At 41.0% G+C, this 27,614-nt stretch overlaps 1 protein-coding gene across 1 annotated transcript in view; it reads right to left on the bottom strand.

The window, feature by feature from the left end:
- Positions 1–27,614, bottom strand: part of LOC135544749 (mitogen-activated protein kinase kinase kinase 1-like) — a 130,161-nt gene that overhangs the window by 84,694 nt on the left and 17,853 nt on the right. The window contains exon 2 of the mRNA XM_064972612.1: positions 13,011–13,161. Coding sequence (XP_064828684.1) covers positions 13,011–13,161 — 151 coding nt within the window. The remainder of the gene's footprint in view (positions 1–13,010; positions 13,162–27,614) is intronic.

The following is a 27,614-nucleotide window of genomic DNA, read 5'->3' as shown; positions in this document are numbered from 1 at the left end:
AGCATCTGTGTCTGCTGTGAAAGACTGGCTGCAATTTAATAGTGCAATGTCCAGAGTTGGAAAATGTCCAATTCCCTTAGTCTGCTAGATTTCACTTAGTCATGAAAAAAAATATCATATCAGTATCATATCAGTCTTTAGTAGAGTAGGGAATATTTGATAGTCGCTTGTATGTCACGCCCTGACTATAGTTTGCTTTGTATGTTTATATGTTTTGTTTGGTCAGGGTGTGATCTGAGTGGGCATTCTATGTTGTATGTCTAGTTCGTCTGTTTCTGTGTTTGGCCTGATATGGTTCTCAATCAGAGGCAGGTGTTAGTTGTTGTCTCTGATTGGGAACCATATTTAGGTAGCCTGTTTTGTCATCGTGGGTTGTGGGTGACTGTCTATGTTACGTTGCATGTTTGCACTGTTTCATTAGCAGTCACGTTAGTTTGTTCAGTTTACGTCGTGTTTTTCGTCATCCATTAAACAATGCATTCACACCACGCTGCGCTTTGGTCCGCTTCTTATGACGATCGTGACATTGTATCTATAATGTTGAGTGTGACACAGTAAGCAAAGCACATATGTACTGTATGTGTTGTTCTGTGATGTTTTTGTGTGTGTATCTGTTAGTATACTTCATGTGTGTAACATTCCTGCATGTGAGTGTATATTTATATGGACATACGTTTATGCATAAGAATTAATATGTTAATGTGCGGAAATATGAGGGCTTACCTTTATATGCCTTTGGACGTACATGTTTATATACAGTGGGGCAAAAAAGTATTTAGTCAGCCACCAATTGTGCAAGTTCTCCCACTTAAAAAGATGAGAGACCTGTAATTTTCATCATAGGTACACTTCAACCATGACAGACAAAATTAGAAAATAAATCCAGAAAATCACATTGTAGGATTTTTAATGAATCTATTTGCAAATTATGGTGGAAAATAAGTATTTGGTCAATAACAAAAGTTTATCTCAATACTTTGTTATATACCCTTAGTTGGCAATGACAGAGGTCAAACGTTTTCTGTAAGTCTTCACAAGGTTTTCACACACTGTTGCTGGTATAATTACATTTAGAGGATTGGAGGACTCTAAATTAATATCTAAGGGGCATTTTCCATTAGGATCTGTGAGAATATCTGAGAATATCTAAGGGGCTTTTATATATTTATAATATAATAATAATAAAATATATTATGTATATATATATATTATGTAATAAAATAATAATATATATATATTTATAAATTAATTAATAATAATAATAATAATAATAATATCGCTTTGTTTAAAAAGTAACACTATTTTGGAGATTTTGTTTTCATTTAACCTAGAGTGAGCACGAAAAAGGCAATTCTTGAACAAGGGTTGAGACATTCTCACTAATTTGTAAATATAGCCTTGTTATTTAAAAATATTTATTTCTGATGAAACCTAACTTGATTATTTAGCAGACATGACTTGCTTATATTCATGAAGACGATAAGCGATTGGCAAAGGCAATCTGTAATCTGCTGGCATCACGGCACAACGTCAACTCGCTCTAATTACAGTCAGAAGACAGTTGAAGTAAACTTGTGTGGACTTATGGACAGGCTCGGTAAGAAATGTTATATATGTTATATAATAATAACATAATAATAATGTTATATATATATATATTTTTAAAAAATGATCAGAACATTAACCATGTGTGTTCGCTTGTTGTGTGCTGTTCTGTAGTTTCGACCCAATGATTCGTCTGACAAACAAAGAAATTCACATCCTGCATGCCCAGGCATGGATCAAAGCTGGCGAGACATTCAGTAATGTCATCTTCACAGAAGAATAAACCGTGGCCCTGGAGCAAATTGCTCAAAATTGCTACAGAAAAAAAGGAAGAAGATCAAGCAAGCCGAGTCCCAAGCATCCGCTCAAACTCCATGTGTGAGGGGCAATTTCTCACCAGGGACCAGGCCCATATTTGATGGTAAGCTTGGCTATTTACACACCAGAAGATACATAAAATATTGTAGCCTACACCTCACGGACTGTTATGTGTTCCACAATAATTCATTCCTGCCTCCTTTTCAGGTATCATGACTTGAGATTTCTTTGAGGAAGAAATCATCAAGAGATATGCTGCACCCTATATCAGAGAGGTGTTTCTGGGACCACATTGTTTCTTTCAAGGTAGGATTATAGCAATATTTTGTTACATTTAGGCCTATTTACCTGTATATTTCTATTATTGTACCTAATGTTGGCTGTTGGGCTAAATGTCTTTATTTCTTCTCCAAATGCAGACAATGACCCAAAACACACTGCCGGGTCAAGACGCCAGCAGAGTAAGTAGACCTTTATCTAGTAAAATAAAGGTTAAATAAAAATAAATAAATAAAAGACCTGCAACACCTTCAGTAGGCCTACAGTATATCTAAAAACATTTTTTTCATCTCTACATGTAGGTCTCCTGATTTAAACCCGATCGAACTTGTTTGGCATCAACTGAAAACTTTCATCTGTAACTCTGCCAAGCCGACAGGCAGATATGAACTGGTCAAACCATCAAGATGTTTTGGCTAGAGAAATTGACGATACAACAATGCAACAAATACATTGATCATCTCAGCAAGGTTTGACCTGTGGTCGTGGAGCTGGGTGGAAATGCGACTAAAAAGTAGTTAATATAAATATCCGCATTTGAATGGCTTTTATCTCATTATTTTGTTTTAGTAACAAAACCATAAAAATGTTGATTAATAAATGCTGTTTTGAGTTAGAAATGTAACACTTTAGAGTTCTTAATCATCGAATACATTGCAAGTTGAGGGATTTTCAGAACAGTAGTTGGGTTATAAAAAGTCTATTGTCATGCTGATTGGAAACATTTGCATGATGTGCAGTTGCAAACCGTAGTCTGGAATTTTTACGGCGGTTTTGGAGCAGTGGCTTCTTCCTTGCTGAGCGGCCTTTCATCTTATGTTGATATAGGACTCATTTTACTGTGGATATAGATACTTTTGTTTCCTGTTTCCTCCAGCATCTTCCTTTGCTGTTGTATGACAGCTGCGCGGTCCCATAGTGTTTATACTTGCGTACTATTGTTTGTACAGATGAACGTGGTACCTTCAGGCATTTGGAAATTGCTCCCAAGGATGAACCAGACTTGTGGAGGTCTACATTTTTTCTGAGGTCTTGGCTGATTTCTTTAGATTTTCTCCCGATGTCAAGCAAAGAGGCACTGAATTTGAAGGAAGACCTTGAAATACATCCACGGGTACACCTCCAATTGACTCAAATGATGTCAATTAGCCTATCAGAAGCTTCTGAAGCCATGACATAATTTTCTGAGGCACAGTCAACTTAGTGTATGTAAACTTCTGACCAGTGGAATTGTGATACAGTGAATTATAAGTGAAATAATGTCTGTAAACAATTGTTGGAAAAAGTACTTGTGTCATGCACAAAGTAGATGTCCTAACTGACTTGCCAAAACTATAGTTTGTAACCAGAAAATTGTGGAGTGATTGAAAAATGAATTTTATTGACTCCAACCTAATTGTATGTTATCTTCCAACTTCATCTGTAGCTAGCTAGCTAGCTAAGTAAACAACATGTATCATTTAGCTTGCTTCATGAGAGATTAAGCTTATGGAAAGAGCTTGACGTTGGCAATTCCTCATCCTGATAAAGTTGTCAGTCGGACTTCTGCCATCATCACTATAGATGACAAGCAAATTCAAGTATGTGTGACCGACCGTCTCGATTCGGTCTTATGTAGCAAAATTTGAATTTGTGTTTTTTACATTGGATAAAAGTAGATAGTGTATATAGTGTATATCATACACTACAGGGAAGGAACAATGGAAACAATGGAAAGTAATTCTGCTTTGAAAGTTGATAAATTTGAAATCTCACTTTTAAGAAAATGGCCCTTGAATGTTTCGTTACACCTACCAGAGAGCACTTCCTTGTCGACACCCATTCTGGATAATTCACACCCTGTTAAGCTTTAGCCCCACCCATCTCTTTAAGGATTCACATGTCAGGCTATGTACTAAACAAACAAATATATTTCAATACAAAAGGCAAACTAAACTAAAGTTTGTACTACGGGTGGGTAAAATAAATCAGCCAAGACCTCAGAACAACATTGTAGACCTCCACAAACCTGGTTCATCCTTGGGAGCAATTTCCAAACGCCTGAAGATACCACATTCATCTGTACAAACAATAGTACGCAGGTATAAACACCATGGGACCACACAGCCGCCATAACGCTCAGGAAGAAGACGTGTTCTGTCTCCTAGAGATGAAAGTACTGTGGTGCGAAAAGTGCAAATTAATCCCAGAACAAGAGCAAAGGACCTTGTGAAGATGCTGGAGGAAAAAGGTACAAAAATATCTATATCCACAGTAAAACGAGTCTTCTATCGACATAACCTCAAAGGTCGCTCAGCAAGGAAGAAGCCACTGCTCCAAAACCGCCATACAAAAGCCAGACTACGGTTTGCAACTGCACATGGGGACAAAGATCATACTTTTTGGAGAAATGACCTCTGGTCTGATAAAACAAAAATAGAACCGTTTGACCATAATGACCATTGTTATGTTTGGAGGAAAAAGGGGGAGGCTTGCAAGCTGAAGAACACCATCCCAACCGTGAAGCACGGGGGTTGCAGCATCATGTTGTGGGGGTGCTTTGCTGCAGGAGGGACTGGTGCACTTCATAAAATAGATGACATCATGAGGGAGGAGAGTTAGGTGGATATATTGATGCAACATCTCGAGACATCAGTCAGGAAGTTAAAGCTTGGTCGCAAATGGGTCTTCCAAATGGACAATGACCCCAAGCATACTTCCAAAGTTGTGGCAAAATGGCTTAAGGACAACAAAGTCAAGGTATTGGAGTGGCCATCACAAAGCCGTGATCTCAATCCCATCGAAAATTGGTGGGCAGAACTGAAAAAATGTGTGAGAGCAAGGAGGCCAAGAAACCTGACTCAGTTACACCAGTTCTGTAAGGAGGAATGGGCTAAAATTCACCCAACTTATTGTGGGAAGCTTGTGGAAGGCTACCTAAAACCTTTGACCCAAGTTAAACAATTTAAAGGCAATGCTACCAAATACTATTTGAGTGTATGGTAACTTCTGACCCACTGGGAATGTGATGAAAGAAATAAAAGCTGTGAGGGGTACGGACCCGAAGAACGGTCTCTGATTATCATACATGCACAGTCACTTTAACTATACATTCATGTACATACTACCTCAATTGGACCGACCAACCAGTGCCGACCAACTGCACATTGGCTAACCGGGCTATCTGCATTGTGTCCCGCCTCCCACCAACACCTCTCTTACGCTACTGCTACTCTCTGTTCATACTACCTCAATCAGCCTGACTAACTGGTGTCTGTATGTAGCCTCACTACTTTTATAGCCTCGCTACTGTATATAGCCTGTTTTTTTTTACTGTTGTTTTATTTCTTTACTTACCTATTGTTCACATAATACCTTTTTTGCACTATTGGCTAGAGACTGTAAATAGGGATATCTTGTGTATACCAACCCTACCATGTCACAACACAATTGATTGGCTCAAATGCATTAACCCAGACCAAGGCTCGACAGTCTTTCTCTCTCTCCTCGATAGACATTTGATAGAGGCAGTTGGGAACTCGCTAGTGTGTGTTGCAACCGAGGACAGAAGATTGTTACACGCTATGTGCTTTAGCACTCTGTGGTGCCGTTCTGTGAGCTTTTTTTTTACACCTTAATTTTACTAGGCAAGTCAGTTAAGAACAAATTCTTATTTTCAATGACGGCCTAGGAACAGTGGGTTAACTGCCTGTTCAGGGGCAGTTCAACGCTCTAACCACTAGGCTACCCTGCCGCCCACTGGTTTTGTGGCCTACCACTTCGCGGCTGAGCTGTTGTTGCTCATAGACGTTTCCACGTCACTATAACAGCACTTACAGTTGAGCAGGGCAGCTCTAGAAGGGCAGAAATGGGACAAACTGACTTGTTGAAAAGGTGGCATCCTATGGCGGTGCCCCGTTAAAAGTCCCTGAGCTCTTCAGAAAGACCATTTTACTGCCAATGCTTGTCTATGGAGATTGCATGGCTGTGTGCTCAATTTTATCCACCAGTCTGCGACAGGTGTGGCTGAAATAACCAAATCTACTAATTTAATATATATACATATTTTTCTATTTAAAATCTCAAACCTAGACAAATATCTTATTCCCCAAACAATTGTGGGGACCCCCATCACTCAAAAAAAACATTTTGGGGGGGGTTTGCTGTATCTCGGGCTCTGTAGTAGTCACATTGCTTCCTTTCTAACAGTACTAAGCATGTGTTAGTAGGAATTATAGTTTTAAAACCAACATTTATTTCATGAGAGTAGTATACAACAGTATGCGTCGTTTAGAAAATACCACCAGAGGGGGCCAGAGTTTAACAGCTTACAAACATACAGTGCATATAAATTCTTCAGATTCATTATTTTACACAATATCTTATCACAGCACTGGCAAACTCTGTTTGGTCTATGCGTTTGAGCCAATCAGTTGTTTTGTGACAAGGTAGGGGTGGTATACATGATTCCATATGTGTTATTTCATAAGACTCCTGAACATCTAATCAAATGGCTACCCAGTCTTTTGCATTGCCCCCCACACTGCTGCTACTCTCTGTTATTATCTATGCATAGCCACTTTAATAACTCTACCTACATGTACATAATTACCTCAATTACATCGACACCGGTGCCCCCGCATATTAACACATTGACTCTGTACTGGTACCCCCTGTAATATAGCCCCACTATTGTTATTTACTGTTTCTCTTTAATTATTTGCTATTCTTATCTCTTACTTTTTTGTTGTAATTTCTTAAAACTGCATTCTTGGTTAAGGGCTTGTAAGTAAACATTTCACTGTAAGGTTGTATTCGGCACATGTGACATATACAATTTGATTTGACTTCTTTGGGATAGGGGGCAGCATTTTCACCTTTGGATGAATAGCGTGCCCAGAGTGAACTGCCTCCTACTATGTCCCAGATGCTAATATATGCATATTATTATTTGTATTGGATAGAAAACACTGAAGTTTCTAAAACTGTTAGAATGATGTCTGTGAGTATAACAGAACTCATATTGCAGGCAAAAACCTCAGACAAAATCCAAACAGGAAGTGGGAAATCTGAGGTTTGTAGTTTTTGAACTCAGCCCCTATCGAATTCACAGTGGGATATGGGTTATGTCGCACTTCCTAAGGCTTCCAGCGGCATTGTACAACACCGATTATGTCAGATGGGTACTGCGTCTGCTATACAGATATAGGGTTACATAAGGAGGCTAACTCATGAATGTTTAATCAAAATATTTTGTATAAAGATAAGCAATAATAAGTATATTATTAGATTATAGGACTAACTAGGAGTAACTCTGGTAGGCCTAAAACATTCTTCCTCACCTCAAGGTCAAATGTTGGAGTCAGTTGGAGCGTCGATGCTCACTGCAATCATAGTTTGCAGTAGCTAAAGCTTAATAATAGCCACTGTCAGGATTTACCAAGGTGGGTGGAATCAGGCGCAGAGAGCAGGTTTCAGTGATTAGACAGTTTATTCTCCTGCGCACAAAAACGACGGTCAACCCAACACACAGGGTGAATAATCCAACGCAGGACCAAAATAGTCCGGAGAATGAAACACATGAACCCCAACCAAATAACAGAAATACAAAAACAATCCCGCACAAAACAAGGGCGGGACAACCTACTACATATAAGGACGCTAATTAAACTAAAATACACACAGGTGAAACTAATAAGACAAAACCAACAGACAAACGAAAAAGGGATTGGTAGTGGCTAGTAGGGCGGTGTCGACGACGATCGCCGAGCACCGCCCGAACAGGCAGGAGAGCCAACTTTGGCGGAAGTTGTGACAGCCACACCACACCTTCACAAAAGATTCTTAACTTTATTGGGGTAATTTTCAAATTAAGTCAAGCCATTGTTTATATGTAAAAAAATAACTGGTTTCAATTAATAAATAGGCTTACAATAATAACAATGATATACAATAATAATAAAATAAATGAGTATAAAAAAAAAAAAATGTAAGTTCCAAAATTGCATCCTACTTGAATTGCACACTACATTTCTTCCCATCTTAGTCCACTACAATAAAAGAGGATATTACTCTTGTACACTTTTTCACTGTAGGCATAAGCCTGCTCTTTTTCATCTAACATTTGTTTAACAAAAAGGCCTCCATCTTCGTAATCAACAGTAACCTAGAACAAGGCTCCACTCCCTTTCGCTCTCTCCTCGATAGACATTAGACAGACAGCCTCTCCGGGCCATTGCTGGCTCCAATTTTATTGAATTGGTTTCAGAAAAAAGCCTAGACCAAGGTTCCACTCTCTTCCTCTCTCTCCTCAGCAGATGCCCGCAATGAGTGTGAGAATGATGGTGAAGCGCAAATTCGGGCTGAAGGCTATGATAGACAGCCTCTCCTGGCTACAATTTCATTTAATCGTCTTTTTTGCAATTATGCCTACCGGCTAATGGAAAACCTGGTGTGTGTGTGTGTTTGTAGGCAACCTGTGTTTGTAGGCAACAAGAATGTCAGTAGGCTATGAGACATTTTAAATTAGAGAAGAATGGATGAACCTTTTCAATGCTTGTTAAGAATACTATAGTTTCACATTTGATTTATTAACTACAAAAAGGTATGACGTGTTATGATTTTAATCTGGTGCCGTTCTGCACAAAAAACAAACAGAAAGGAAAGATATAACCCCTGATTCTTGCAATAGCTGCCTGGTATTGTGATGCAAACATATCATGGTAATGTCAAATTTGAATTATAATGATGTTAATTGATGTGGCTCATACAATGGAATGTGTTTTAAGTTGAATCAACAAATCACAGCACATATTTTAGGGTGTCCAATCAAAAATGCAACTGGTTAAAATAAAATGTTAATTGTGTCGATAAGAAAACCAATGGTCCAAAACCTCACGTCTCTCATAATCCGTTCAAAACTTGAAGATTTTACCCTTGTAGGATGGTCAAAATTAGAGTGACTAAATAAATGGATGACAGAGAAAAAAATGTGGTTATAAATCAGGAAAATAGCATTGCGTCAGTTCGGTTGGATGCTGTGTGAGAATTAAGGCTACTTGACAAGCTTACCATTGTTCTCGTCGTCTTTATTCTCAAATCTGGAGGACATTAAACAATATCGATTTTGAGACCTGACGTAGTATTTTCATATTTTATACTGAACAAAAATATTAACGCGACATGTCAACCCATGCTTCATGAGTTGAAATGAAAGATCCCTGAAAAGATCCCTGAAAACTCAAATTTTGTGCATAAATTCGATTACATCCCTGTTAGTGAGCATTTCTCCTTTGCCAAGAAAGTCCATCCACCTGACAGATGTGGCATATCAAGAAGCTGATTAAACAACAGGATCCTTACACAGGCACACCCTGTGCTGGGGACAATAAAAGGCCACTCCAAAATGTTTTGTCACACAACACAATGCCACAGACGTCTCAAGTTTTGAGGGCACGTACAATTGGCATGCTGACTGCAGGAATGTCCCCCAGAGCTATTGCCAGATAATTGAATGTTAATTTCTCTACCATAAGCCACCTCCAACGTTGTTTTAGAGAATTTGGCAGTACGTCCAACTGGCCTCACAACCGCAGACCATGTGTATCCATGCCAGCCCACGTCCTCCACATCCGGTTTCTTCATCTGCTGGATCGTCTGAGACCAGCCACCTGGACAGCTGATGAAACTATAGGATTGCACAATCAAATAATTACTGCACAAACTGTCAGAAACCTTCTCAAGGAATCTCATCTCAAGGAAGCTCACCAGGGTCTTGACTTGACTGCAGTTCGGTGTCGTAACGACTTCAGTGGGCAAATGGTTACCTTCGATGGCCACTGGCATGCTGAAGAAGTGTGCTCTTCATGGATGAATCCTGATTTCAATTGTAACGGGCAGACGGCAGGCAGCGTGTACGGCATCATGTAGGCGAGAGGTTTGATGATGTCAACGTTGTGAACAGAAGGCCTTATGGTGGCTGGCGGTGGGGTTATGGAATGGGCAGGCATGAGCTACGGACAACGACCACAATTACATTTTATCAATGTCAATTTGAATGCACAGAGATACCATGACGAGTTCCTGAGGCCCATTGTCATGCCTTTCATCCTCAGCCATCACCTCATGTTTCAGCATGATAATGCACAGCCCCATGTCACAAGGATATGTATACAATTCCTGGAAGCTGAAAATGGCCCAGTTCTTACATGGCCTGCATACTATCCAGATAAGTCACCCATTGAGCGTGTTTGGGATGCTCTGGATTGACGTGTACGACAGCATGTTGCAGGTCCTGTCAATATACAGCAACTTTACATAGCCATTAAGCAACATTCCACAGGCCACAATCAATAGCCTGATCAACTCTGTGAAAAAGATGTGTTGCGCTGCATGAAGCAAACGGTGGTCACTCCAGATACTGACTGGTTTTCTGATCCACGCTCCTACCTTTTTTGTACGGTATCTGTGACCAACAGATGCATATCTGTATTCCCAATCATGTGAAATCCATAGAGTAGGGCCCAATGAATTTATTTCAATTGACTGATTTCCTTATGCGAACTGTAAATCAGTTAAATCTTTCAAATTGCTGCATATTGTGTTTTTATTTTTGTTCAGTGTAGTATACTCTGTTCATATTAATTAAAGTTCCTGTTCTTTTTTGAAGACTTCTCACAAAAACACATGCATGTGTTACGATAACTAGGAGTGGTGGGTGGAATCAGGCGCAGAGAGCAGGGTTCAGTCGTTTTGTAAAATTTATCCCCCAGCGCAACAAAAACGGTTACGCCAACACACAGGGCGTATAAGTTGCCAGTCCAAACAATAGGACAGAAATAGTCCGGCGAATAAAGATATGAACAAAATAACACCATCCAACACAGAGTAACAAAAAACAAGCCCGCACAAATACCCAGCGGGCCTAGTGCCCTTAAATAACCTACAAACAAACCCTAATACAAAACAGGTGTACCCAATAACCAAAACAAACGGAAATCGATGGCAGCTAATAGGCCGGCAACGACGACCGCCGAGCCCCGCCCGAACAGGAAGAGGCACCATCCGCGGCGAGGTTCGTGACAGCATGTCTGTGAAATCTGTGAGCACTGAGTGTACCCCAAAGGTTTTTATTTCCAAAGCCTTTTACATTGAATTCCGCAATTGCCATACTAATCTTGCTATTTGCGACCCGTGGCAACAACGACCACAAAATGTAAAATCCTCAAAAGTTTTGGCGATAAAACTGCACCGCATCTGTCAACAGAGCTCATTGCTTATTATCGGCTGTATTAGGTTAGAAAATCCAACTTCTTGGATATAATGTTAATGATATGTTAGAGGAAGATCCCATTGAACAATTCAAAACATGAAGAATCATATTTGTCTTGGTAAAATGTATTTTATAACATAAGTGAAATGTCATTACAAAAATGTGTTTTCACCCACTCTGGGCAGAGAGGATGGACACCCTACATTGATGGCTAGACGTACTTTCACTTCCTGCATTGCTCCTTTGGGTACACTCACAATGGCTGCCAGTCCACCCTTTATGGCATCATTGATTTGAACACAGTCAGGAGTGAAAGAGGAGAAAAATGTGCATCCCCAAAAAACCTATTGCTATTCGAACGGTTAGTATGGAGACACGCAGTCATTTTAAGTTCTCATTGTCACGTGCACAAATGCCTTTATTGTACCAAACCCAACACTGCCGTAATCAATATCAATGTAGCATTACAAATAACTTAACGTAGAACAAAGAAACCTAGATACAAGGTCAGTTCCAATACCATATTTACAATGTGCAATCTACAAACAATATGCCATAATGGCAAAGCGAAAACAGATGTAGATTTTTTTACAAATGTAAAAAAAGAAAGAAACATAAACACCTTACTTACATAAGTATTCAGAACCTTTGCTATGAGACTCGGAATTGAGCTCAGGTGCATCCTGTTTCCATTGATCATCCTTCACATGTTTCTACAATTTGATTGGAGTCCACCTGTAGTAAATTTAATTGATTGGACATAATTTGAAAGGCACGCGTCTATTTTTTTTATTTCTTTATTTTACCTTTATTTAACTAGGCAAGTCAGTTAAGAAAAAAATCTGTTCAGGAGCCTGTTGGTGTCAGACTTGATGCACGGTACCGCTTGCTGTGTGAAAGCAGAGAGAACAGTCTGGCTTGGGAATAGAAGCTGTTCAGGAGCCTGTTGGTGTCAAGTTTGATGCATGGTACCGCTTGCTGTGTGAAAGCAGAGAGAACAGTCTATGGCTTGAGTGGATGAAGTCTTTAAATATTTTACATACCTTCCTTTCCCACCGCCTGATAGAGGTCCTGGATGGCAGGGAGCTCGGCACCAGTGATGTACTGGGCTGTCCGCACCACCCAAAACCAACTGATCAGGCCTACCAACCTTGTGTCGTCAGCAAACTTGATGGGTGGGTCTAGGGTGTCTGGGATGATGGAGTAGATATGTGCCATAACTAGCATTTCAAAGCACTTCATGATTACAGATGTGAGTGCTACAGGGCAGTAGTTATTGTGGCATGAACCCTTAAGAGTTTTTGGGAACAGGAACGATGGTGGTCATCTTAAGATGTGGGAATTACAAACTGGGACAAGGAGAGGTTGTAAATTACAGTGAATATGCCTGCCAGCACTGCGGCCTTGCGAGTGTTGAGATCACCCAGTCCTCTAGGTCGGCGGGGGCCCTCATGCACGGTACGGTGTTGTTATTGTTGAAGCGTACATAAAATACATTGAGTTGGTCTGAAAAAGAGGCATTGTTGGGCAGATCATGGCCCTGTGTGTGTGTGTACGTGCATGTGAGTGTGTCTGCATGATCGCACATGTGTTTGTGTGTCAGGTTACAGCAGCTCACCACGGGGCCCCTCCTACTGCGTCTCTCCAGCCATTCGTGCTTCCAGTTGGGCATGCAGGTAGCTTTGAGTTTCTCCCGGATCATCCTCTCCTCAGGGCGGTCCTCAATCTTCTGCAGGCCTCGCAGGGTGTCTTTACTCTCCATGTCGCAACTACACAAAAACCACAGAGAAAGCATAGTTAAACAATACACTCTACAGAGTGGGCATAATGTGCTAGTGTAGGGATGTGGTATGGTGAACCATGCTTGCATGATGAGTAACATTGTCTCAGACCTGAAAACTTGGATTTTGGGAAGCTAACACATGTTGTGACTAAAGAGCCCGCAGAGAGAGCAGAGGAAGAGAACTCTACAGAGTATGAGTAACCTTGTCTAAGACATGAAGATTTGCGTTAGCTCCCTGAGCTAATACCTAGGCTTTAGCTCAAAAGGCTACCAAAGGGAGTAGAGTAAGATAATACGTGGTCTGCCATGCTACACGTCCAAGTCTCATTCATGGGGTTCGTATAGACAGTGGCAAGTGAAATTCAATAACTTAAGGACCATCAATTTGTAATCATTCCTATTATGCAATTGTTTCTAGTCACCAGATGGCAATATATCGCCACAAAAAAACTATTCATCACGACCTTACAAGTTCTACTCTAACACATGCTTCACTTATTTACTACATACATGATTGGTAAGTCAGTACTGATGTTGACTTTTATGATATTCCTTATATGAACTAACTCAGTGAAATCTTCTACATTGTTGCATGTTTATATTGATGTTGTGTAAATAATAATATGAAATTGTCTTTAATGGCTATTATAATAAATGGTCCAGGTCAGGATAACCAAAACATTTCTTTATTAAAGACTATCAGAAAGAATGTTGGTACTTATTTTGATCAAAGCCATGAATGACTGAGTCACTCAGCTTTATGTAGGTGCCGAAGCTATATGAATGCACCATCAACTTGATTATTTAGAAGACATCACTTGTTTATATTTAGTCAACACATACATCTTAAGAATATCATGGAATATAATTCAACGTTTTTGTTTCTCTTAGAATAAAAAACCTTAGTGTAACAACAGTTAAGTAATACTGAAGAGTAGAAACAAAATGTATTTTTCAGGGTGTGCGCATGCAGGACAGAGGAATAGCAATTCTTACACTATTGTTATAAATTCAATCACCTTCTTCATCCTCATCATTCAGTTCACTGACATTTAATTTTGAAGTCATGCACAACTATCAGTTTTTATTTTGTTAATGTGGCCCATTCATTGTCAGATAGAGACACATCAGCGCCTTGGGACCCAAAAGCGTAATCAGTGCTCTACCTCCACCTTGTGGTGATCTGGAGCAATGAGGCAATGATGCAGGGTGCCATACTAAACCACACATTACCTCTAAATGCCGCAGCATAATCTCAAAACTTTTAGTTGAGCAACCACTGTAGCTGATGGGATACACGAGCTAAATTCCTTGCCCAATGACGACAGTTTTATCATGAATTCAAAATGGACTGGTGTTCCAACAACGAGCTGCAGTTTTGGAATAATTATGACCGGTCTATTTTCCGCTTAGGCCACTTTGTGAACTGCTATTATTATATATATTTTTATTTTATTTTATTTAACTAGGTAAGTCAGTTAAGAACAAATTCTTATTTACAATGACGGCCTACCCCGGCCAAACCCTAACCCAGACGACACTGGGCCAATCGTGCGCTGCCTTATGGGATTCCCAATCACGGCCGGTTGTGATAGAGCCTGGAACAGAACCAGGGTCTGGAGTGACGCCTCTAGCACTGAGATGCAATGCCTTAGACTGCTGCACCACTCGGGAGCCTTTGCATTTAGAATTGGTTAGCCTAGGCTATAACACCCATAAACATAGACAGGTTCCACACTGAAAACACACAAAAACATTAGTTTGATAAAGACAAAAAGCTCATTTTAAATCAGAATCATTAAGCCTAGGCCTACTCACCAAACCAGATGTTGTGGCCATAACTCATCACCATGCAGTGTTCAATGTGGAATTCTTCATCCATTTTAAAAATTCAAAAAGAACAGGCAGAATAAACTAAATCCAACATCTGCATATCGAAAAGAAGACTCTTTCAACTCGCCAAATTGAGCCCAGTTTCAAATGATGACTCTTTTGAGAAGAACTGTTCCAGACGCGATATGCACATCACTTCGCAGTAGCAACTTTATTTTAATTAGAAAAATATTCTGTTCAATTTTATTATTTATATCATGTTTTTTTTTACTACAATAGGTGTCTTGACTGTGATACGGGCTCGGGAAATAAGAGGGTCTTGTCTGCTAAATTAACAAAGCAAGGCCATGCCATTGCAAGCTGTTGGTAAGTGATGAATCTGTTAGCTTCTGACATGGCTTACTACATCTAGAAAGAGAGCAATTGATGGGTTACAAAAACAGCTAGTTCTATTGATAGGTAGACGCTGTACTTTTGAAATCTGAAGAAATATTAAGTATAGAGGTAGAGAAAGATGTCATACCCTTTGTGTTTGTCTAACTTGTTGGGGAGTGGTCAAAACAGCAGTTTTTTGCAAAAAATTCACAAAAATGTTTGTGGTTACTAAAACAGCTGTATTGTTAGACCATAGCGGAAATAGAAGAGATGTACAGCACCAGTCAAAAGTTTTAGAGCACCTACTCATTAAAGAGTTTTTCTTCATTTTTACATTGAAGAATAATAGTGAAGATATTGAAACTATGAAATCGCACATATGGAATCATGTAACAGTGACTGTACGTACATACCCCAACCAGAAGCCATGGATTACAGGCAACATTCATACTGAGCTAAAGGGTAGAGCTGCCGCATTCAAAGAGTGGGAAGTTTATATGAAATCCCGCTATGCCCTCCGGCGAACCATCAAACAGGCAAAGCATCAATATAGGACTAAGATCGAATCGTACTACACCGGCTTTGACACTCGTCGGATTGGCAGGGCTTGCAAACTATTACAGACCACAAAGGGAAGCACAGCTGAGAGCTGCCCTGTGACACAAACCTACCAGACGAGCTAAATAACTTCTATGCTCGCGTCGAGGCAAGTAACACTGAAACATGCATGAAAGCATCAGCTGTTCCAGACGACTGCGTGATCACGCTTCCCGCAGCCGATGTGAGTAAGACCTTTAAACAAGTCAACATTCACAAGGCCGCTGGGCCAGATGGACCAGGACGGGTACTCCAAGCATGCGCTGACCAACTGGCAAGTGTCTTCACTGACAATCTCCCCTGTCTGAGTCTGTAATACCAGCATGTTTCAAGTAGGTTACCTAAATCCCTGTGCCCAAGAACACTAAGGTAACCTGTCTAAATGACTATCGACCTGTAGCACTCACGTCTGTAGCCATGAAATGCTTAAAAAGGCTGGTCATGGCTCACATCAACACCATTATCCCAGAAACCCTAGACCCACTCCAATTTGCATACCGCAGCAACATGATCCACAGATGATGCGATATATATTGCACTCCACACTGCCCTTTCCCACCTGGAGAAAAGGAACACCTATGTGAGAAAGCTATTCATTGACTACAGCTCAGCATTCAACACCATAGTGCCATTAAAGCTCATCACTAAGCTAAGGACCCTGGGACTAAACACCTCCCTCTGCAACTGGATCCTGTATTTCCTGACGGGCCGCCCCCCAGGTGGTAAAGGTAGGTAAGAACACTTCCGCCACGCTGATCCTCAACAAGGGGGCACCTCAGGGGTGGCTGCTCAGTCCCCTCCTGTACTTCACTCATGACTGCACGGCCAGGCACGACTCCAATTAAGTTAATTAAGTTTGCTGATGACACAACAGTGATAGGCCTGATCACCGACAAAAATGAGACCTGACTGTGTGGTCAGGACAACAACCTCTCCCTCAACGTGATCAAGACAAAGGAGAGGATTGTGGACAAAAGGAGGACCGATCATGCCCCCATTCTCTTCGAAGGGGCTGTAGTGGAGCAGGTTGAGAGCTTCAAGTTCCTTGGCATCCACATCACCAAAAACGACAAAGCCTATTCCACCTCAAGACTGAAAATATTTGACATGGGTCCTTAGATCCTCAAAAGATTTTACATCTGCACCATCAAGAGGATCCTGACGGGTTGCATCACTGCCTGGTATGGCAACTGGTCGGCCTCCGACCGCAAGGCACTACAGAGGGTAGTGCATACGGCCCAGTGCATCACTGGGGCCAAGCTTCCTGCCATCCAATACCTCTATACCAGGCGGTGTCAGGAAGGCCCGAAAACTGTCAGACTCCAGCCACCCTAGTCATAGACTGTTCTCTCTGCTACCGCACAACAAGCGGTACCAGAGTGCCAAGTCTATGTCCAAGAGGCTTCTTAACAGCTTCTACCCCAAAGCCATAAGACTCCTGAACATCTAATCAAATGGCTACCCAGACTTTTGCATTGCCCCCATGCTGCTGCTACTCTCTGTTATTATCTATGCATAGCCACTTTAATAACTCTACCTACATGTACATAATTACCTCAATTACATTGACACCGGTGCCCCTGCATATTAACACATTGACTCTGTACTGGTACCCCCTGTAATATAGCCCCACTATTGTTATTTACTGCTTCTCTTTAATTCTTTGCTATTCTTATCTCTTACTCTTTTTGTTGTATTTTCTTAAAACGGCATTCTTGGTTAAGGGCTTGTAAGCAAACATTTCAACTATTGTATTCGGCACATGTGACAAATAACATTTGATTTAACAATGTTTGAGAGAATGCCAAGCGTGTGCAAAGCTGTCATCAAGTCAAAGGGTAGCAACTTTGAAGAACCTCAAATTGAAAATCTATTTCTTTAACACGTTTTTGGTTACTACATGATTCCATGTGTTATTTCATCGTTTTGATGTCTTCACTATTATTCTACAATGTAGAAAATAGTAAAATAAAAATCTGTGAATGAGTAGGTGTCCAAACTAGTGACTGGTACTGTAAACCAACATGTCATACATACCCTCTAACTTTTTGTCTAAGTCATTAAAAAAGTGGTCAAAGCATCTGATTTGTGTCAAAAGTTGTATTTACAGTGAATGGAATGTTGGAAGTAATGATGTTGCAATTGGGCCTTTAGAAAGTTGAAGAAATCCTATACAAGGGGATGAGGACAATTTAAATTTAAAATATATTGACCGCATTATCTACCAAGGGAATTCTCTTTGATTATAATCACAGCCGTATACATTCCCCCCCAAGCAGACACATCGATGGCCCTGAACTAACTTTATTTGACTCTTTGCAAACTGGAAACCACATATCCTGAGGCTGCAATCATTGTCGCTAGGAATTTTAACAAGGCTAATCTGAAAACAAGACTCCCTAAATTGTATCAGCATATCGATTGCACAACCAGGGCTGGTAAAACCCTGGATCATTGCTATTCTAACTTCCACAACGCATATAAGGCCCTCCCCCGCCCTCCTTTCGGAAAAGCTGACCAAGACTCCATTTTGTTGCTCCCTGCCTATAGACAGAAACTAAAATAAGAAGCTCCCGCGCTGAGGTCTGTTCAACGCTGGTCCGACCAATCTGATTCCATGCTTCAGGACTGCTTCGATCACGTGGATTGGGATACGTTCCGCATTGCGTCCAACAACAACATTGACGAATACACTGATTCGGTGAGCGAGTTCATTAGAAAGTGCATTGACAATGCCGTTCCCATAGCAACGATTAAAACATTCCTAAACCAGAAACCGTGGATTGATGGCAGCATTCATGTGAAACTGAAAGCGCAAACCACTGCTTTTAATCAGGGCAAGGTGACCGGAAACATGACCGAATACAAACAGTGCAGCTATTCCCTCCGCAAGGCAATAAAACTAGCTAAGCGTCAGTATAGAGACAAAGTAGAATCTCAATTCAACGGCTCAGACACAAGAGGTATGTGGCAGGGTCTACAGTCAATCACGGATTACAAAAAGAAAACCAGCCCCGTCACGGACCAGGATGTCTTGCTCCCAGGCAGACTAAATCACTTTTTTGCCCGCTTTGAGGACAATACAGTGCCACTGACACAGCCTGCAATGAAAACATGCGGACTCTCCTTCACTGCAGCCGAGGTGAGTAAAACATTTAAATGTGTTAACCCTCGCAAGGCTGCAGGCCCAGACGGCATCCCCAGCCGCACTGAGATGCAGTGTAGACAGATGGACACAGAGCTAATATTAATAATATGTATGTCAATCTCTCCAGGCTCAAAGTGGAGGATAGATTGACTTCATCACTGCTTGAAATTATGACAGGTGTGTTGATTGCAGGACACCCATGCATACCCAATACCCTTCTAAAACATGCTACAAGAAGTCTCTTCACAGCCTCCTAGTCCAGAACTAACAATGGAAGGCACACAATCACGGCAGGTTGTGATACAGCCTAGATTCAAACCAGGGGCTGTAGTGATGCCTCTAGCACTGAGATGCAGTGCCTTTGAACGCTGCATCCATGTGTGTTTGTTACCTATTTAACTGTACTAGAATGCTTAAAAAGGCATCTAAAATTTTTCATATCGCTTATCGGTATCTTTTTTTCGGCAAGGAAAATACTGGATTTCGGTATCGGCCAAAAATGTCATATTGGTGCATCACTAGTTCAAGGTATCAAAACCATTACCAATTAAAAGGCACAAATACCATAACTACTCCTCAGGGAAGTGGGTATCACTACCTTAGAAATTTGTTGAGGTGATAGAATCAAGTTGTCACGGTCGTCGAATGGAGGAGACCAAGGCGCAGCGTGATATGAACACGTTACTTTTAATAGACGGAAACTATACAAAAAAAACGATAAACAGCTGCCTCTAATTGAGAACCAATCTAGGCAACTATAGACATACATAAACACCTAGATGGTAAACAACCCCATAAACCGACAAAACCCCTAGACAGTACAAAAACACACATTACCCATGTCACACCCTAACCTAACCAAAACAATAAAGAAAACAAAGAATACTAATGTCAGGGTGTGACACAAGTTTGGTAAACCAGATAAAATCAAGTTTAGTAAATGTACTCAGCATAACCACACTAACCATATTATTTGTGAAGTAAATTGAGAATGTAGTATGCTTATTGATCAAAAATACAATTATGATAATTGTTTAGAAAATGTTGAGCAATGTTATAAAGTAATGACTTTTCAAATCAAGTTGTTTTATACGTTATGTTGGCTGACAAATGTTGGTTACGCTATCCTTATGAACCGCATAGCATATAATTGCATAGAACTTGCAAGTATAGTAACTATATGGTATCCAACTACCTAACATTTATAGACTTGATTATTCATGTCATTCTTAGCTTAGCAAAATGGTATAGTTGTTGTGTGTTCTCAATGAACATTGTTAGATGGGTTGCTTTGTAAATTCTCTTTGGCTATTTGTTCGGATTTCAGAACACTCTCGTCTGAAGCTACCAGAGCGCAGAATAACTGATGAATTTATTATCAGAGTTGGTACAGCTACCTGGTTTATCCTGAGGCTGCATTTATTGTAGCTGGGGATTTTAACAAGACTAATCTGAACAACAAGGCTCCCTAAATTTTATCAGCATATCGAATACGTGACCCGGGCTGGCAAAATTCTGGATCATTGTTACTCTAACTTCCGCGACGCATACAAAGCCCTCCCTCGCCCTCCCTTCAGCAAATCTGACCACGACTCCATTTTGTTTCTCCCAGCCTAAAGACAGAAACTAAAACAGGAAACAACCGTGCTCAGGTCTGTTCAACACTGGTCCGACCAATCTGATTCCACGCTTCAAGATTGCTTCGATCATGTGGATTGGGTTATGTTTCAGAAGGCGTCGGACAACAACATTGATGTATACGCTGATTCGGTGAGTGAGTTTATTAGCAAGTGCATCGGTGATGTTGTACTCACAGCGACAATTAAAACCTTCCCAACCAGAAATCGTGGATTGACGACAAAACGAAAACCAGCCCTGTCGCGGACCCCGATGTCTTGCACCTAGACAAACTAAAATCCTTTGCTCACTTTGAGGACAATACAGTGCCCCCGACACGGCCCGCTACCAAAACCTGCAGGCCCTCCTTCACTGCAGCCAATGTGAATAAAACATTTAAATGTGTTAAACCTCGCCATGCTGTAGGCCCAGACGGCATGCGTAGCCGTGTCCTCAGAGCATGCGCAGACCAGCTGGCTGGTGTGTTTACAGACATATTCAATCAATCCTTATCCCAACCTGCTGTTCCCACATGCTTCAAAAGGGCCACCATTGTTCCTGTTCCCAAGAAAGCTAAGGTAACTGAGCTAAACGACTATCGCCCTGTAGCACTCACTTCTGTCACCATGAAGTGCTTGAGAGACTAGTCAAGGATCATATCACCTCCACCCTACCTGACACCCTAGACCCACTCCAATTTGCTTACCGCCCCAATAGGTTCACAGACGACGCAATCGCAATCACACTGCACACTGCCCTAACCCATCTGGACAAGAGGAATACCTATGGAAGAATGCTGTTCATCGACTACAGCTCAGCATTTAACACAATAGTACCCTCCAATCTCGTCATTTAGCTCAAGATCCTGGGACTTGACCCCACCCTGTGTAACTGAGTCCTGGACTTTGACGGGCCGTCCCCAGGTGGGGGCCCTCGGAGTGTGGTGTCAGGAAAATAACCTCACACTCAAAGTCAGCAAAACAAAGGAGATGATGGTGGACTTCAGGAAACAGCAGAGGGAGCACCCCCCTATCCACATCGACGGGACAGTAGTGGAGAATAAGGAAAGTTTTAAGTTACTTTTCGTACACATCACGGACAACCTGAAATGATCCACCCACACAGACCGCGTGGTGAAGAAGGCGCAACGACGCCTCTTTAACCTCAGGAGGCTGAAGAAATTTGGCTTGTCACCAAAAACACTTACAAACTATTACATATGCAAAATCGAGAGCATCCTGTCGATCATCAAGGACAACAACCACCCGAGACACTGCCTGTTCACCCCGCTATCATCCAGAAGGCGAGGTCAGTACAGGTGCATCACAGCTGGGATCGAGAGACTGCTTCTATCAAACAGCTTCTATCTCAAGGCCATCAGACTGTTAAACAGCCATCACTAACATTGAATGGCTGCTGCCAACATACTGACTCAACTCTAGCCACTTTAATAATTAAAAAGTGGATGTAATAAATGTATCACTTTGAACAATGCCACTTTATATAATGTTTACATACCCTATATTACTCATCTCATATGTATATACTGTACTCTATACCATCTACTGCATCTTGCCTATGCTGTTTGGCCATCGCTCATCCATATATTTATATGTACATATTCTTATTCATTCCTTTACACTTGTGTGTATAAGGTAGTTGTTGTGAAATTGTTAGGAATTTTTTGATTACTTGTTAGATATTACTGCACGGTCGGAACTAGAAGCACAAGCATTTCGTTACACTCGCATTAACATCTGCTAACCATGTGTATGTGACCAATAACATTTGATTTGATTTATGTTTTTCCACTTCACTCACACATGAACACTGAGGGAGGCTTGCGCTGCTGGCACAGATCAAATACTCCACTGCTGCTGACGTAGACTACGTCGGCTGACGTAGCCTCAACAGCCAATCGCAGAATGTCACGACAGAACTAAAGCAAATTGTACAATCTGGACAGGTTGATATGAAGATTTTTTATTTGGTAACATTGCACAGTGTGACGTAATAAGTTTAAAAGAGTGAATCCGACTTAGTGTGGGAAGGCCTTTAGCTACAATGTATTGGGTTTTTACTCTGTGGATGACATGTTGGTCGCAAACATAGGGGGGCTCAAGTGTGCTGCCTTGAAAGTTGTAGCCTATGGACTAGTGGGAAGCCTTGTGTGTATTTCATGAGTGGCAGTGAGTGAGTGGGGACAATGAAACCAGATAGCAGGAATTTACCATCTTTCCTCTGAATAAAGGGTTGGCGGTGTGGCCATCGCCTCGCCTCTCAAATAACAGCTATCCCACAGTGATGTGGTCCAGGAACAAAGGGGCATTGTGGGGCTGTGCAGGTGGGACGTGGAAGGGCCGGCAGGCTGGGAGTCTATTTCACTCACATACACACACGCACACAGCTCCAGGCTCGCTGGGCACACACACTTTCTCATGAGCCTCTGCACTCCCAAAACTCTGGTTACTTGTTCACTGCTGGAGGGGACAGCGGAGTCACTGCTGCTTAATGGAGGATAATGGCAGACGGCGCCTGGTGTTTCTGGTCAAAACAAGGCTGAGGAGCCCCAACAACAACTTTAAACACCACTTCAAAACGGACACGGCATAGCTAACCTTTCAGACAAAACAAAAAGCAGCAATTGAATTCGGCCTAACCAAAAAACATACATTTAAAAGGGAAAGAAACATATGCACATGACTTACTGATGCAACAAAAAGGTCAACTGTTCTGACTAATGTACACTACCGTTCAGAGGTTTAGGCCTGCTTAGATGTCCTTGTTTTTGAAAGAAAGGCTAATTTTATGTCCATTAAAATAACATCAAATTGATCAGAAATACAGTGTAGACATTGTTAATGTTGTAAATGACTATTGTAGCTAGAAACGGCTTATTTTTAATGGAATATCTACATTGGCGTACAGAGGCCCATTATCAGCAACCATCACTCCTGTGTTCCAATGTTAGACGGCCAGTGTTATTGCTTCTTTCATCAGGACAACTGTTTTCAGCTGTGCTAACAAAATTGAAAAAGGGTTTTCTGATGATCAATTAGCCTTTGAAAATGATAAACTTGGATTAGCTAACACAACGTGCCATTTGAACACAGGAGTGATGGTTGCTGATAATGGGTCTCTGTACGCCTATGTAGATATTCCATTAAAAATCTGCCATTTCCAGATACAATAGTCATTTACAACATTAACAATGACTTTAGTGTGGGGGGAAGGAGGTAACTTAACTTCAGCCGTATTACAGCTGGCTGGCATCATCACCATGCAGTGGGTGATCTAATTCCACAGACCACCTAAGCGAGCAACCAATGGTGAACTAATGGATCCTGGGAGATGTCCTCGACAGACCAATAAAAGTTGACCTGAGATCTGAGGCAATGTTTCTATTATAATTTGGGAACCAACGGTAGTGAACCAGTTAGACAGCTGAAACGGAAAAAGGCAATGTAATCCCCACAACAACTTGTCAAGTCATGAGACTAAACAACCTGGTGGAGGTAGTTTTAAGTGGATCGTAAATTGGGATGACGTTTTAAATGAGTGCTTCCAAATCAATCAATGTGATTTAAGCCACTTTGCTGATGAATCTGGTTGCTTTTAGACCCATTAGTCTTATTAATGCTGATTCAAAGAGCATCAGCTATGTAAACAGCCAGAAAAATCGAATGCAGTTTCAAAGCAGGATTCTGTCCATCGTTTCCATGGTGAGAGAATCAGCCATGGAATAACTATTGTGACAAAGTGCGTCAGTGTTCCCAATAGAAGACAGCACACAAGACAACACCCACTGAAACACAGTGGAATTCTGCCTCACTGAATGTTATCTTCATCATCAGGTAGCCTGCCCACACATATTCCCCTCCATCTAGATGATGGGAGTGCACGTGAGTATGAACATTTTAGCATCTATCACAAGTCACTCTTTCTCTAGAGAAACAGGGAATAAACCCATTGACATATCATTCCAACACATTCAAATGGCCCGTCTGAACTAGACAAACATGAAAATCTATCGTAATTTGTAATAACCTCAGAAGAGGGGACATTTCAGATGTCGTGTTGAAGCTCTATCTTCGGCGTTAGTGTCCTCGCAGGCAAGCAAACAAAACAGCAGTTTAGGTCAGAGAGGGGAAATAAATCCAAGCAGATATCCTGCAATATACATGCCTGACAGACTGAAACTGGTCAACCAATATCAAGAGGAGCGATTGCCTACTTCCACTTCAGATCACGTGGACAGGCGAGGGAAAAAACAACAGCATTACCTGAGATATTTCACAAGATTTTGAAAGATGCATTCCACAAGCTGCCCGTTTCAAACCATACACTGCCACAGCTGTCAATTCAGATAAAGAGTTGGTAAGATAGGTAGAGCAAAAATGATTGAGGGCCTCAATAGCAATCTGATGCAAAGAGAGAAAAAACAGGATTCCTTGCCTCTGAGACTTTTTTAAGGGATTTACTACAGACAGAGTTGATGTCATTGGGCGGAAATGCTATCCGATGGGTACAGTTGAAGTCGGAAGTTTACATAAACCATAGCCAAATGCATTTAAACTCAGTTTCACAATTCCTGACATTTAATCCAAGTAAGAATTCACTGTCTTAGGTCTGTTAGGATCACCACTTTATTTTAAGAATGTGAAATGTCAGAATAATAGTAGAGAGAATGATTTATTTCAGCTTTTATTTATTTCATCACATTCCCAGTGGGTCAGAAGTTTACATACACTCAATTAGTATTGGTAGCATTGCCTTAAAATTGTTTAACTTGGGTCAAACGTTTCGGGTAGTCTTCCACAAACTTCTCACAATAAGTTGGGTGAATTTTGGCCCTTTCCTCCTTACAGAACTGGTGTAACTGAGCCATTGTTTGTAGGCCTCATTGCTCGCACACGCTTTGTCAGTTCTGCCCTCAACTTTTCTATAGGATTGAGGCCTGGGCTTTGTGATGGCCACTCCAATACCTTGACGTTGCTGTCCTTAAGCCATTTTTCCCACAACTTTGGAAGTATGCTTGGGATCATTGTCCATTTGGAAGACCCATTTGCGCCCAAGCTTTAACTTCCTGACTGATGTCTTGAGATGTTGCTTCAATATATCCACATAATTTCCCTCATGATGCCATCTATTTTGTGAAGTGTAGTCCCTCCTGCAGCAAAGCACTCCCACAACATGATGCTGCCACCCCCATGCTTCACGGTTGGGATGGTGTCTTCAGCTTGCAAGCATCCCCCTTTTTCCTCCAAACATAACGATGGTCATTATGGCCAAACAGTTATATTTTGTTTCATCAGACCAGAGGACATTTCTCCAAAAGGTATGATCTTTGTCCCCAGGTCTTGGCTGGGGACAAAGTCTGAGGTCTTGGCTGATTTATTTGGATTTTCCCATGATGTAAAGCAAAGAGGCACTGAGTTTGAAGGTAGGCCTTGAAATAAATCCACAGGCACACACCCAATTGACTCAAATTATGTCAATTAGCCTATCAGAAGCTTCTAAAGCCATGACATAATTTTCTGTAATTTTCCAAGCTGTTTAAAGGCACAGTCAACTTAGTGTATGTAAACTTCTGACCCACTGGAATTGTGATACAGTGAATTATAAGTGAAATAATGTGTCAGTAAACAATTATTGGAAAAAAATGACTTGTGTCATGCACAAAGTAGATGTCCTAACCGACTTGCAAAAACTATAGTTTGTTAACAAGAAATGTTTGGAGTGGTTGAAAAATGAGTTTTAATGACTCCAACCTAAGTGTATGTAAACTTTCGACTTCAATTGTACGTGAAAAAAAAGTGGTTTCCTAAAGATGATGCAACAAACACAACCACAACTTATTAAGAAGGCCAAAATCATGAAAAGGTTTGAGCAGAGACATATCTGCACAGACTCATTTTGTTCCTCTCTGACATAAACTGTGGTTTTGTTTGCTCGCCTGAAGAGGTTTGGGTCCAAATCCCTGGTTGGGAATGTAACTGGGTCACCATGCAAGAGGTAAAAGCTGAGTTCATGTCAAATATTATGCAAAACAGGAAACTGGACAAAGTCCAGAGTGTACCTTTCAGGGCCCCCCTTTGGAGACTTGAAGAACCAACTAACCTCTAGAAACATTGACTTTCTGCTGATATTACCACAACATGGATATCTTGACGACAATAGATTGCCCTCCAGTGCTCTTTTATTGCTCTGAAAATGAAATATAATCCAACTTGCTATTGACATATAGTATGAATACTTGGTGCAGAGCACTTAATGATGCACATCATGGAAGTTATAATATATTTCCCAATGTCTCATCTCATGAAACCACACAAATCCTTAGTTTAAGGCAAATAATGAATGTAGCCTCTCAATATCTGACAACAATTCACAGTTGAGAGGTAATGCCCAACTATGCTTGAGTAATGGCAGGTCTACCCATTTAATAGCAATTTAGTTTGTTTCCCAATATTTTTCTAGCCGAGTTCTCTAGTTTTGATTTGAAACAAATACAAGAGTAGAAATCTACCAAATGTTGGACTAAAGCTGTGACCCTGCCTTTGAAAGATCTCTCTATTCCATAATCACATATGATTTAGGCTGCTGACAGAATTAACTCACCAGGTATTCACTTTCTCTAGATCTTATATTTGGAAATAATCTGAAGCTTTCATTTAAGTGTTGCTAACTTCTGAATGTAGTGCTAGTAAGGTCTCGCCTGCTAAATGTGTCTGATAAACTTCCAATATACAATTGAAAGTCACAAAAGTAGCAACACAATCAGTTTATCTGAGTCATTCCACGACAGCTGACACAGGTGGCAAGTGGGAGCTTTGTGTGCCCATTGCTTTGCTCTGGAATGTAGATGG

Source organism: Oncorhynchus masou, chromosome 8, assembly GCF_036934945.1.
Source record: "Oncorhynchus masou masou isolate Uvic2021 chromosome 8, UVic_Omas_1.1, whole genome shotgun sequence".
NCBI lineage: Eukaryota > Metazoa > Chordata > Actinopteri > Salmoniformes > Salmonidae > Oncorhynchus > Oncorhynchus masou.
Note: the sequence above shows the minus strand (reverse complement) of the source record. Positions and strands in the feature narration are given on the sequence as shown.